The following is a 13,010-nucleotide window of genomic DNA, read 5'->3' as shown; positions in this document are numbered from 1 at the left end:
TGAAGGTATTACCCTTTTCATCTCTCCAAAGACCCTAATACCAGCTATAATATAGCGGTTATCTAAACATTGCAGGACTTGTTTACCCAGGTGGGAATCATTCTGGACTTTTGCTATATCAACTACCTTGATATAAGACACTGAATCAGGCCCAGAGGAATTTTATGTTTTGTGTTTGTTTGTCTGGTTAGTGTATACCGGTATTAGGAGACACTCCTTAGCTATTTTACTCAATTTTGACTGTGTATAATATATCATTTTTATCCATATCATCCCGTATGTGTATTATAAATAAAAACACTATTTTTATTTTTACCCAATAGTGGTCACGTTTATTTGTTATTTAGCAGTGGGGTTTGCACACAGTTATCCCATCTTCCTTCTTGATCAGGAAAACATGCATGGCCGTATAAGCGTGCATCCCGTTTTTATTCAGGTTTCACTTATATGTTTTCAGCAAAATATAAGATTAATTACTATAAGGATAAACTTATTTCATTTCCTTTATAGGCGTTTAGAGTTTAATAATATGCTCAATGGCTACAATATAGAAATTGAAGCTTTTAAAAAACGTGAGACGATGACTACGGAGGAGATGAAAAATAATGTGGAAAAATTGAAGGAGCTGGACCAGAACCTGACTGCAGCCCTAGCAGAGTTTGAGGTTGGTAAACTTTATAATATAGGGAAGTTCAAGGTTCATGTGATGTCAATGTAGAACATCACATATATAGTATGAACGAGGGGAGATAACTCTAGAAGTGGCTACACTACAGGGGTGTTTTGGGGTTCTAAAATCATACGTTGGCCCATACAGTATGTATCATAATAATCTTTCATCTGTTTGCATGAATTTGCAGCCATGCACATGGGCAGGATTTTGCGAGTGCGGGGCAGAGTGGAGCAGAGCTTACCTGATCACTTGGCTGGTGGTGGAACTCCTTTCCCCAAACAAAGACCCCCCCCCCCCACAATTAGGCAGTGCCTAGACCAGTGCCAACAAATGTGTGTCGTACCTCCCATAAAGGGATAAAGGTCGCATGTAGTGCCTTTGATTCATATCAAATCACACAGAAGTCCCCGTTATACACATAATGGCCCTTATTCTGGTTCACTAGCAAGGTAAATTCCTTCTCAAATGGACAAAACCATGTGCACTGCAGGTGCGGCAGATGTAACTTGTGCAGAGAGAATTAGATTTGGGTGGGGTTTTACTTCAAAGTGAGATCTACAGTATATTGCAGTGTAAAAATAAAGCAGCCTGTATATTCCCTGCACAGCAACAAAATAACTCACCCAATTCTAAATCTCTCTGCACATGTTACACCCCCCCCCCTGCAGTGCACATGGTTTTGCCCATTTGAGAAGGAATTTGCCTTTGCGAGTGAACCAGAATAAAGGCCAATGTCCATAGTCATGCTGCTTAGACAGATTTGTCACTCCAGCAGCTCACTGTCCATGTCCCTCAGCAGCTCTATGCCCTGTGTCCCTCCAGCAGCTTCCCCTTCTCTCTTTTCCCCACTCACCCTGTCCTCAGCATGCACAGAGGCTGCTCCATTTAGTGTCTCTTGATCACTTCAGCATGCCTCCCAACTGTCCCGTTTACCACGAGAACGTCGCGTTTTTTGGTGAACATTCCCGCAGCCCGCCCACCAGGAGAAGAAGCCACTGGGACAGGCTTTTCTGTTGGAATTACTCTTCAGGGCTGTGGTGGAGGTGGAACTCAGTTCCTCTTACCATTAGAGGTGGTGGTACTCAGTTCCACCTCGTTCCCAACCACATTAACCCATGATCAGGCCCATAATGTTCACAGTTCTTAAGGTAATGAAACATTTATTTGTGCACCTAATGTCAATATTCTATTCATAAGGTTAAAAGGTGCCTGCAGTTTGAATATTTTTCCCTATAAATTCACTTCATTAAATCCAGATAAAAGCTTACTTTGAGTAGCATTTCTAGAATGTGTAAGTGCCTCTGAAATCTGCCTAGTGATTATGAGCAGATGGGAAGAATAATGAGGAGAGTGCACATTTGTGTTGTGTTCCTTGTTTAGTACCTATTATACTGGAAGCATTACTCCTTATTTGCATTTTACAAGATGATTATGAATGATCTTTAACACTGAGCTTTATATCCTAATACATTACACTAAATGAGATCTAATAGACAGCACTTTTTAAAAGCATTGTTAAAATATAATAATACGCTTATTTTGAAATTCTCTACTTCTATTGTTTCTATTCCACATCCTTATTATACCCACTGGTATTCCATAGTTGATGTTTTATTAGTGCATTAAAGATCTAAGCATTAAACGTGGCTAATGCATAAAAATGGAACAAGTCGTGATCTGAAATAGTAAATACACAGATGAGCAAGGACTTATATATTTTTTGCCACTACTAGCAATAAAGACGTATTTGAAATACATTTATAATGGCCCTGGGTAGGCGGAACAGAACCTTATCAAACTTTTTATCAGAAAATATAGACTTCGGGTTTTGACGGGCCATTTTTAGATTTAAGCACAGAAAATGTTATGCTTCCTGTAAGCTGTTGGCTGCTAGTAACTATTGACATCATTAAAGCACAAAGTATGGGAAACAGCCTTTAGGTCAGCTGATTAGGTCGACATGCATTGGCTCGACCACTGAAGGTCGACACGTAAAATAGGTATGATACTTGAGAGAATGAGTATCTGCGCTCAGAATCCGGTCTCAGCGAGAGGGCTGCTTAGCTGAGTCGTCCAGACTCCAGATAAAGTGATAAGTATGGTGGTAGCTAAGCGCTCACCCTCTATTGTGTTATGTTTCCTAATAAGTGACAGCCCAGGCGAGGTGATGGTGTCCTGGGTGTTTTATTGTGCGGTACCTAGTTGTCTGGATTACCTGCAGTAGGATATAGGGCGGAATACCTCTTAAATCAGTGGTTCCCAAACTGTGCACCGTGGCTCCCTGGGGTGCCTCGGGACACATGCAGGGGTGCCCTGGGTTGGTAGACCAGGACCAACTCAAATTATTAATGGTTAATTATTTATAAGCAAAACCAGTGCTGGTGGCTGCCAATCATAAAATATGTACAAACAGAAGCAATTCCTGCCCTTTTCCACATAACTGACCCTAAGAATCGCATATAAATCATACCTAATTAAAATAAATTTGGCCTAGGGGTGCTGTGAAAAAAATTCTTATACTCTAGGGTGCCGTGATTAAAATAAGATTGGGAACCCCTGTCTTAAATAAAGACTGAGTAATACTGAGATGGTTTGCATTGTTTTTATTCACTATAAATGTGAATATCTGTAACCAGGATGTGTGAATGGGGCTGGGGTCTGTGCGGGGCAAGGGGGATGGGTAGTCTGGGCAGTGGGGGGTGAGAGTGACAGGGAATAGTCCACATTCGGGAGGCTGGCGTCACGTCCTACCCGCGGTACACGCTTACCTGTCTTCAATAGTCCCTCGGCAATGGAGAGCGCCGTCTGCACTTCCGGGTCCCCACAGCGCCTCTGGGTTTCTGCCACAGACCACAATACAAGAATACAGGCCTGATGTACCAACAATTCATGTCAAATTTGCACAAGGAAAAGTTGCACACTAAGATCAACACCACTGTCAGCAGTTCCCTAGAATCAACAAACGATACATCTTTCTCAGTGTATGAAATAGTGGAGGAGACTGATTATGACAACTTAGCCGGACCTCCTTTGACCAAGGCTGGTTCACTACCCTTAGGGATTATCAATTACCCATTGAAACAGATAGGACAAATCAGACTAAAGCCACCACACACACTACAACCATTGAAGCAGAAATACATTCCCAACCACCCAACACTTCCGAAACATTGGGGAACAATTTTTTAGATGCAGAGACAGGCAGAATGGCCTGTCTTCTAGAGGGAGCGGGAAACACGCCAGTCAAAACACCCAACCCCCAAAAAAGACATATAGAACCAGAAGAGGTTGTAGAGGAGGCGAACCCAAAAAACAGAAACACACAAAGTGACAACAATTGAGACACACACAACACCAATCTTTAATCTCAGTGCAATTACCTTAACAACAGAACAGCAACAGGTCCTCACTAAAGGCCTGAACGGAGGATTGATGATGATAATCATGAGGAATCTCATCACTACGGCTCTGCTGTCTCACTGAATAGCTAGGGCTGGAGCCTTAATGACACAAATCTCTGTTCCATCCCACGCATAGCTATGGCTAATAAAATATCGGGTACACACTGATCAGGGGCGTAACTATAGCACCGCAGCCCCCGCGACCGCGGGGGGGCGCTGTGCATGTGCAGGCGCCTGGGGCTGCAGTGCTATAGTTACACCCCGCTGCCCCGCCGCCATCCCCCGCAGTCTTTACCTGTCAGTGTCTTCTTCAGTACGCGCTGGTCCCGGCTCCCTTCTTCTGCTGTGAGGACCACAACAAAATGTCTGCCCCAATGTAGCAGACAGTTCTCTGAAACTGTCTGCTGCATGGGGGCGGACATTTTGTGGTGGTCCTCATAGCAGAAGACGGGAGCCGGGACCAGCGCGTACTGAGCGTAGGTAAGACTGCGGGTTTTGGGGGGGATTGCATGGGCGGCGAGGCGGGGGTTGGTGCGGCGGGGCGGAGGAGGGTTGGTGCGGCGGTGCGGGTGGGGGTTGGTGCGGCGGGGCGGGCGAGGGTTGGTGCGGCGGTGCGGGCAAGGGTTGGTGCGGCGGTGCGGGCGGGGGTTGGTGCGGCGGTGCGGGCAAGGGTTGGTGCGGCGGTGCGGGCGGGGGTTGGTGCAGCGGGGAGGGCGAGGGTTGGTGCGGCGGTGCGGGCGAGGGTTGGTGCGGCGGTGTGGGCGGGGGTTGGTGCGGCGGGGTGCGTGGGTGGTCGCCCTCCCTTTAACGGCGGGGGGGCGCCCAAAAGCTAGTTACGCCACTGACACTGATGCCCCCTATACTGTGTCATTTCATCAGATCATTTCATTTAATCCACCTGTCAGTTTCATTATACAGTACTTCTAGATGGTGTCCCCTTGCTACTCCATACGCCAACGAAACACATGCATCATTGTTGCCACGCCTATTGTTGGGCTCCTCTTGAAAACTTTGTATCACTTGCATCACTATGCAAACATGTATCAGATTTCTTATTCACATACTCATTAAACAGAATGTTCCACAAGTCAGAAGGCAAAAAGTTACAGCTTGGGCATTGCTGATTTAATGACAAAATAAGTATAAAATAAAATCAACTTATGTCCAAAAGCATTTATGTATAAGATTTCAGATCTGGGACTTACATTTTGACAGCATAATATGCAATATATATACATAAATATGATTATGTATATTAGTAGCCGCAAAGTCAAAGTATTGTTATCAGATTTGTTTTGTTACCTTATCATTTGTCAAGTCTTTCTTCCTCCTAAACTGATAGTGATTTTTATAGGCTATCAACAAAGAAGAGGAGTTACTTGAATGGGAGAAAAGTCAATTCCCTTTGTTGCAAGAGATAATGATAAACAAGGTGCCTTTCGAACAACTCTGGATAACTGCATATCATTTCCATCTTAAATCTGAGGAATGGATGAATGGTGAGTACATGATTTTTTCCATGCTTACTTCTTATAAGCAGTGCTGTAACTAGACATTTTGGTGCTGGCTGCCAGAAAGGGAACTGGTTCCTCCCCACACCCCATACTGAAAATATGGACAGTGCACTACAGAGGCACGCAATGGAAATTTAGGTTTGTGGCTTCGCAGTGAAGGGGTGTGGCCACAAATTATAACCAATTCACAATACACCACACAGTTGTGTATGTTATTCACATTAATTCACACAGTCCCACATTCCACTGCAGCTGCATACAGGGCGCTGGATATTGTGTGGCCGGATACAATGCGGGATATAGTGTGGGTTGGATAAAGTGCAGGTTGGATACAGTGTCTTTCAGATACATTGCGTAGTATAGTGTGGGTCAGATACAGTGCAAGTCAGACAAAGCGCACATCAGACACGGGCCCTTATTCAGATCTGATCGCAGTACAAATTTGTTCTCAAAATGGGCAAAACCATGTGCACTGCAGGTGGGGCAGATGTAACATATGCAGAAATAAATTTAGGTGGGGTGTGTTGAAACTGAAATCTTAATTGCAGTGTAAAAATAACGCAGCCAGTATTTACCCTGCGCAGAAACAAAATAACTCGCACAAATCTAACTCTCTCTGCACATGCTCTTACATCTGCCTCACCTGCAGTGCACATGGTTTTGCCCATTTTGAGAACAAATTTGTACTGCGATCACAGTGCGGGTATAGTGTAGTTTGGATACTTCAGGTTGGATAAAGTGTCCGGCAGATACAGGGCCTTATTCTGGTTAGGTCGGTCAAACGGACGTACGGTCCATTTTACCGTATGTTTCCCGTACGCTCGCGGTGAGCGAAAGTCCACCCACAGAACAGCCGCACACAGACGGTCACAAACACCGACAATGGGGAGTGGCGTACACTTGAGCGTACGCCACCGTGTACAGACGGATCTCCCTCTTATCCACCGATACCTGACGTACATCAGAGCGTACGCCACCGTGTAAGGACGGATGTTGTCCGTTTTCACACCGACACCTTCCGTATATCTGAGCGTCACAGTGCAAGTAGAAATTGAGTCCAAAAACATCCTTGTTGCTCTTAGACGTGGTTTATGTGTCTTTTTCCATATAAAAAATTGTTATGTTTGTGTTACAGTGAAAAAGTTGATACATGTCGACTCCTGTGAATTGAGTGTCCTGCTTTTTAGGCCAGTATTAAATGGCCGGGGGTCGAGGGCAGCAGCGAATCCTGTGTAGGATTCGATGCACTTTCGCCCAGATTCTCCCTGCTGGGAGATTCGCCAGCAGCCACCCGTTCACATTATTCAACGCGTCAGGGGCTCTCAGCCCCTGACGGCGATAATTACCCTCTGCGGCGAATTGTACTCGGCTCTCTCCCCTGCTGCTGTGGCTACAATGCCACTGCAGGGGATTGAGCGGAGTCACAGCGGGGGAGCGCGCTGATGCTGCCAGGAGCCCCCGCACAGCTTGAGGAAGGGGACGGGTCCAGCAGCAGTAGCAGGCCTCCAGCTCCAGCAGTCCCAGCACTGACATCTGCTATCACCACGCTGGGGCTGCCAGAGCCGGAGGTCTGCTGCTGCTGGAGCCTTCCCCGCCCTCAGGCTGTGCGGGGGCTCCGTGTTGATCAGATGTCGGGGTGTGCCGGAGGTCTGCTGCTGCTGGAGCCTTCCCCGCCCTCAGGCTGTGCGGGGGCTCCGTGTTGATCAGATGTCCGGGTGTGCCGGAGGTCTGCTGCTGCTGGAGCCGTCCCCGTCCTCAGGCTGTGTCGGGGCTCCGTGCTGATCAGTGTCCGGGCTCTCTCCCCTTCCCTCAGACCACCAGAGCCTGCCTGAATTACAAGGTACCTACACTGCAGTCATGACTGCAATTGCCTGTCAGCTCATGTCTCCCCCCCTCGCTGCTCAGCTGGCTGTGTCAGTTCACTGAGAGGGGGGGGATGTAATAAAACTTCTAGATATATTAAAGAGGCGCTAGTAATGAGTGAATATAAGCAAGACCCATCAGATTAAATTAAAACTGATTTTTTTTACATAAAAAAAAAGGAAATAAAACATTTATTTCTAAAGAAACATGTTCAGTTCTCCATAAAAAGCTGACGAATGCTAAATGGAGAATCATGGCAAATTTCAATGGAGAAAGCAGTTCTCCATTTGAGCATTGAATACACTCTCGGCGAATTCCACTAAATACCCCATTGAAAATCACAGGCGAATTGCGGAGAATCATTTACGGCGAATCGGCAGACATTCGCTGTTCATTAGTGGCGAATTGCCTCCATTGAATATGGCGAATTGTTTTTTCTAACATAAAATTCGCCGTTAACCCAGCGAATTGCCAGATTCACTGAAAAAAACGGCGAATCTGAGGCATTGAATACTGGCCTTAAAGTATACCAAAACACTTTCTGAATGGGTGTAGATGGTTATAAAATAACTACCTTGACATATATAAGCAGGTATTAGAATGAATCTTACCTAAAATGAAACCAACCTTTACATGTAGAGAAGTGTAGAAAGATATACTTCCAATGTGTTTGAGGGCCGTGAAGTAGTGAGTGCAGATTGGATACAGCATGGGTCAGATACACCCATAGTACACTTACTGTGACATGGGGTGTCGGCAGAGCAGGGTTGCTGTCAGTGTCCTCAGAGTGGGGTGTTGGCAGTACAGGAGAGCGGGCTGTATCGGCAGTACAGATGTGCTGGTGGTGTACTCAGTTCTTTGGTGGCAAAAATGTCTTCCGTTTGAGGGAAACAGCGGTGCTGACAGTGTCAGCATTGCAGTGAGCAGTGCTGTGGGTGGAAGTGTTGGCAGTGCAAGGGTACCAGCAGGGCCATCCTGCTGCTGCCCGACTGCTGTGGGGAGAGAGGCCAGCGCCGAGGAGCAGAGGAGAGGCGCCAGTTGAGAACATGCTGCCAGAGAGCAGGAGATTTCAAAAGCCCCATTGAATCAATGGGTGGCTGCTGATTAACCAAGAGAGCTGTGTGTCATGGCTCTCAGGCATTCAGCGGCTTTCCTAAAGGTATTATTAGCGTCTCTCTGCTCTGCAGACTAGGTGGGTGGCTGCGCCATAGTGTGCTACATTGCAGGGCCCAACTGGCACACACCTAGTTATGGCCCTGCTTAGAGGAACAGGGTACTTGCCATCTTTCGCAAAGGTGAAAGGCAGCACTGGGCTACTTTATCTCCTCACTAGGACAAACCTTTTCTGCTAGGTCTGTTCCAGCAAATAGAAAATAGATGAAATGAGCGAGAAATATCTGCAAAGTATTTTTGTTGTTTTTTTGCTTTACTTACACAATTCTCTACACATATTATTGATTTATTGCAGGACATAAGAAATTGGTCTGGCATCACATTCATTTTAATTGAACACATAAGCCCATGTTTTTAACACTCACACAGGTTCCTTTACAAAAAAAGATCTTCGATTTCCCAAGGCTGGCTATAGAATTTTTAACCACAAAATAATTTAACATGCCATGTTTTACATTTACTATTATTGCTTTCCTGATTCATGCAGCCAGAACCGACCACCAATACTCTCTAGTGTGTCTACATGCACAACAGGCATATTTCACTGTGTGCGCCCACTTAACTACAAACACCATTCTGAAATCCACCTCTGCCTAAGGCCGCGTCCGCATGTAAAGGACCAGCAATTGTGCTGAGGGTCTTGGGATTTCACAGATTGCCACTACGCATTGAATGATTTAATGAATGAGAAATGATCTCTCATTCTGTCTTTCATTAATATGCACAGACACAAGCAATATCATTTGATTGGCTATGCAGTGATCTTGTATGATGCCAGTGGGGGTGCACAATTCTGTATACGGATTCGGTATGGAATCCCCGCGGTCGGAATCCCGACCGCCAAAATAATATGATCCCAGACTTAACTTTACAAGTATGATGCTATGCAAAATACACGTTGGGATTAGGTAAGAGTAAATACCTTGTAACACATTAGGACACACTTTACTCACTCACATATCCAGTCTTTCCGCTAGTACACTTCTGTGCTAAGCTTTATTTATGGTATATATTACAGTAGTGATTAGATCTGTCATAAGAGGTATTGAGCACCAGTATGAAGAGGGGTTGTGACGACAGAGTGTCAGCGTGACCATGCCACATTGGGTATGTGGCAATGGTCACGAGTGTCAGCTGAAGAGGCTATGACCACACAATCATTATTAGGCTCTGGCCCCAATAGTTTATACCCACACCTCTCTCAGTGCCTCTGAGAATGTGCAGGAATGTTTTTATTACATTGCACAAATGTGTGCCGAGAATTTTTATTTTTTATTTTATTATAAACATAAAGTTTATTGAATGGCCCCCAATAGGTGTACACCATAATACACAATGCTCATCAAAGGCAAAACATAGCCAAATACAATTAAAGTCCAACATACGAGGGATGTGCAATAAGTTTCCAGATGTGCAGTGGATAGGTAGCATAGACACAATCAGACACTGAACTGTATATTAACAGCACTGCACAACCAACAAGTCAGCTTGTACACTTCCTTCACAAACACATTATGGAGCTCAACATAGGCCACTAGAGAGCCAAGATCTTCTACAACAAAATGAGTGGTCTACAGAAGCAGGAGGGTATTGACCAACTGTGAGCCGCTATAAGAAAACACCACCGAATAACCACTGTGTTTTAGTGGTTTACAGAATTTTGCCATGGGTAGCAGTCCCTGGAACATGAGGAGCACTGCAACCAAATTGCATCTGCCATCACTGAGGACAACATTTCCACCACATGGGCCAGTTTAGGTGAATGCCGGGTGAATGCACATAGTTTAGGTGAATGCCAGGGTGACCAAGGCTAATTGAAGAAAAAGATAGGCATCTCGTCAGAATCATTCTGCTTGATACTCTGAAAAAAGCTTTTGAGCAAGGTTTCTGAGTAGAAGGAGGCTCTGGTGACCTTGTGCCACAACATGCTAGTCATGTTGCTACCGTTGATTGCACGGCAAACTGCAAAATAACCACGGGAGAAAAATATTAGACACAAAGGGGTAGATGTATGAAGCAGTGATAAGGGAGGAGAAGTGATAAAGTGCCTAGTACTTTATCACCAGCAAATCAGCTCCTGACTGTTCCTTTTTAAACCCAGCCTCTACCTTAACAGTCAGTAGCTGATTGGCCGGTGATGAAGTACCAGGCACTTTGGCCCTTATTCTGATTGACGCGTACTTTACCGCATACTTTCGGATCGCGTCTTTACGGCGTCTGCGCATGCGTGGAGAACGCAACGCGCATGTGCCACGCATTGACTCCGTACCTGTTCGGGCAAATCCCGTACAAAACTGTGCACCGCAATCAGTCGGGAAATATGGGCGTATTATGGGCGTCATGCGGAATGACACATGGGCGTAGTTTCAAAGTGGGCAAAACGGGGCGGAAACATGGGCGGACACGGGGGAGTACACTTATGTTGGGGGGCGTACATTCGGATAGCACTCCGAATGCACGCGACCAAAAAGGGCAGAAATGTGCGGTGTCCACAAGTGTACTATTGCTTTGCGGACACCACTCGTTCATGCGGTAGGCGAACGTACGCCTAATGACTACAAGCATTAACACCTGAACCCAATAGAATCTACTCCTTTACTCATTACTCACTAATAGGACGCTTGTCAGTGCTTTAATTGAAACCATTGCTGCTTCAATTGCTGTAAGGGTTAATGTGTGCAATGCATGTGTTAGGCATGCTTGTAAGGATATATTGGCATCTAATTGATTCCAATTCCAAATAAGAAGTTTTTTATGAGGATAGGTAATTGAATAAGTGGGTCATGTGATGTATTGCAGAAGATACATAATAGTGGGTTGTTTGGCGTAAATACTCCGCTTACCTGCGGTAGCACCGCTTGGCTCCCGTTCGGATGCGGTATTCCCAAGCATACTCTGTAATACTCTGTAATACCGTGCATAATCGGAGTGTTTCTCCCGCACACGCATGGTTTGTATGTCGTCCGTAAACACGCCCTGTTCTTAAAGAGTGAGTCCGTCCGAATGCGGAGGACACGTGGGCGTTTCTACGGACGATGGCCGCACGCGGCAAAACACCGTGGCGTACGGACCGCTCCGTAAGAATGCGGGAATATCCGCACCGATCAGAATAAGGGCCTTTATCACTTCTCCTCCCTTATCATTGCTTCATACATCTAACCCCAGTGTTAGGAGGAGAAAGAAAAAGAGTATGAGATGTGTGGACACCAAATAAGTTTGTAGGGTTTGTCAACCAACCTTGAATGGTGAAAGGGCATTTTGTGTGGCAAGCTAGGGTCCACAAACTCGATCAAATGATTTGGATAAATTGTTCATAATACTGGTCATATATTCCATGTGGTGTATACTGTATACCAAATAAGAGAATTAATAAGAGAATTAAGTTATCAAATTCAGAGAATGGAGAGCAGGTTGCTACAAATCAACAGTTATTTCACAGATGGTAGCAGAGGTTATATGACATATTAATTTGTTTTGGTGTCTGGTTGCTGTTGACCCAGAGGAATGAGAAAAAAGTGGGTTCACATGGGACGGAATTTGGAGTACACGGGAGACGAGATTAATAACCTCCAGCCAGATGTTCCAGATTTCTGAACATGACCATCAAATGTGGAGGAAGGTGCCTCCGCCAGCATCGATTGGATATATCTGGGTGTTTTATTTACCTGGGCTGTTAATCCAATGGAAGTGTGACACTTAAGTTCCTTCATCTATCATTTTTATGTAGTATTTTTAGACCTAATAATTATAGACCCATTAATTATAATTTCACCACTATTCCTTCATTCATGGTAATACAAAATGATAGATAGCCCACTGTACTATTAATCAGATGTAGAGACAGGGGCTCTGAATGGAGCCTGTCCCTGCAGTGTGTTATACCTGAAATGATCACAAAACTGAACACTGCACCTCTACTTCTGGAGCCATAGTCCTTCTATGCATTTATGGACTGCTGGCCTTGCATGTGCAGAATGTGGCCTATAGCGTTACCTGCCTAGGCCAAACTCTGGAACGTACAGCTTGGTATAATTTACAACTTTGCAACTCACATACAGACTGATGAGGGCAACAGCTGTTGTCTGAATTGATGGGGCAGCAGCAGAAATGGAGTTATCTGCTGTGGTCCCTCCTTCAAACATTTGGGGACCCTTAATATTTGCAAGCTTACTTGAGAACACCCCCAAGACACATAAGCACATAATGGAAACATACAAGAACAAATATTTTATCTAGCAACTAAGGGCAAAAGGGGCAGACACCTCCAATGATGAGAGGATACTTGGAAGAGGTCATCGGGAGATCTTCTGGTATAGTTATTTTACTTTGGGTGAATAAATATATGCCAGATCATTAGAGATGTTGAGGACACATAATGCTTTAAAC

At 45.1% G+C, this 13,010-nt stretch overlaps 1 protein-coding gene across 1 annotated transcript in view; it reads left to right on the top strand.

Moving 5' to 3' along the window:
• Nucleotides 1-13,010, top strand: part of DNAH3 (dynein axonemal heavy chain 3) — a 399,027-nt gene that overhangs the window by 141,812 nt on the left and 244,205 nt on the right. The window contains exons 16-17 of the mRNA XM_083153252.1: nt 511-664; nt 5,429-5,573. Of these exons, the coding sequence (XP_083009378.1) occupies nt 511-664; nt 5,429-5,573 (299 nt within the window). The remainder of the gene's footprint in view (nt 1-510; nt 665-5,428; nt 5,574-13,010) is intronic.

Source organism: Crinia signifera, chromosome 7 (genome assembly GCF_055691185.1).
Source record: "Crinia signifera chromosome 7, ASM5569118v1, whole genome shotgun sequence".
NCBI lineage: Eukaryota > Metazoa > Chordata > Amphibia > Anura > Myobatrachidae > Crinia > Crinia signifera.
The sequence above is the reverse complement of the archived record's forward strand: the minus strand, read 5'-3'. Positions and strand labels throughout refer to the sequence as shown.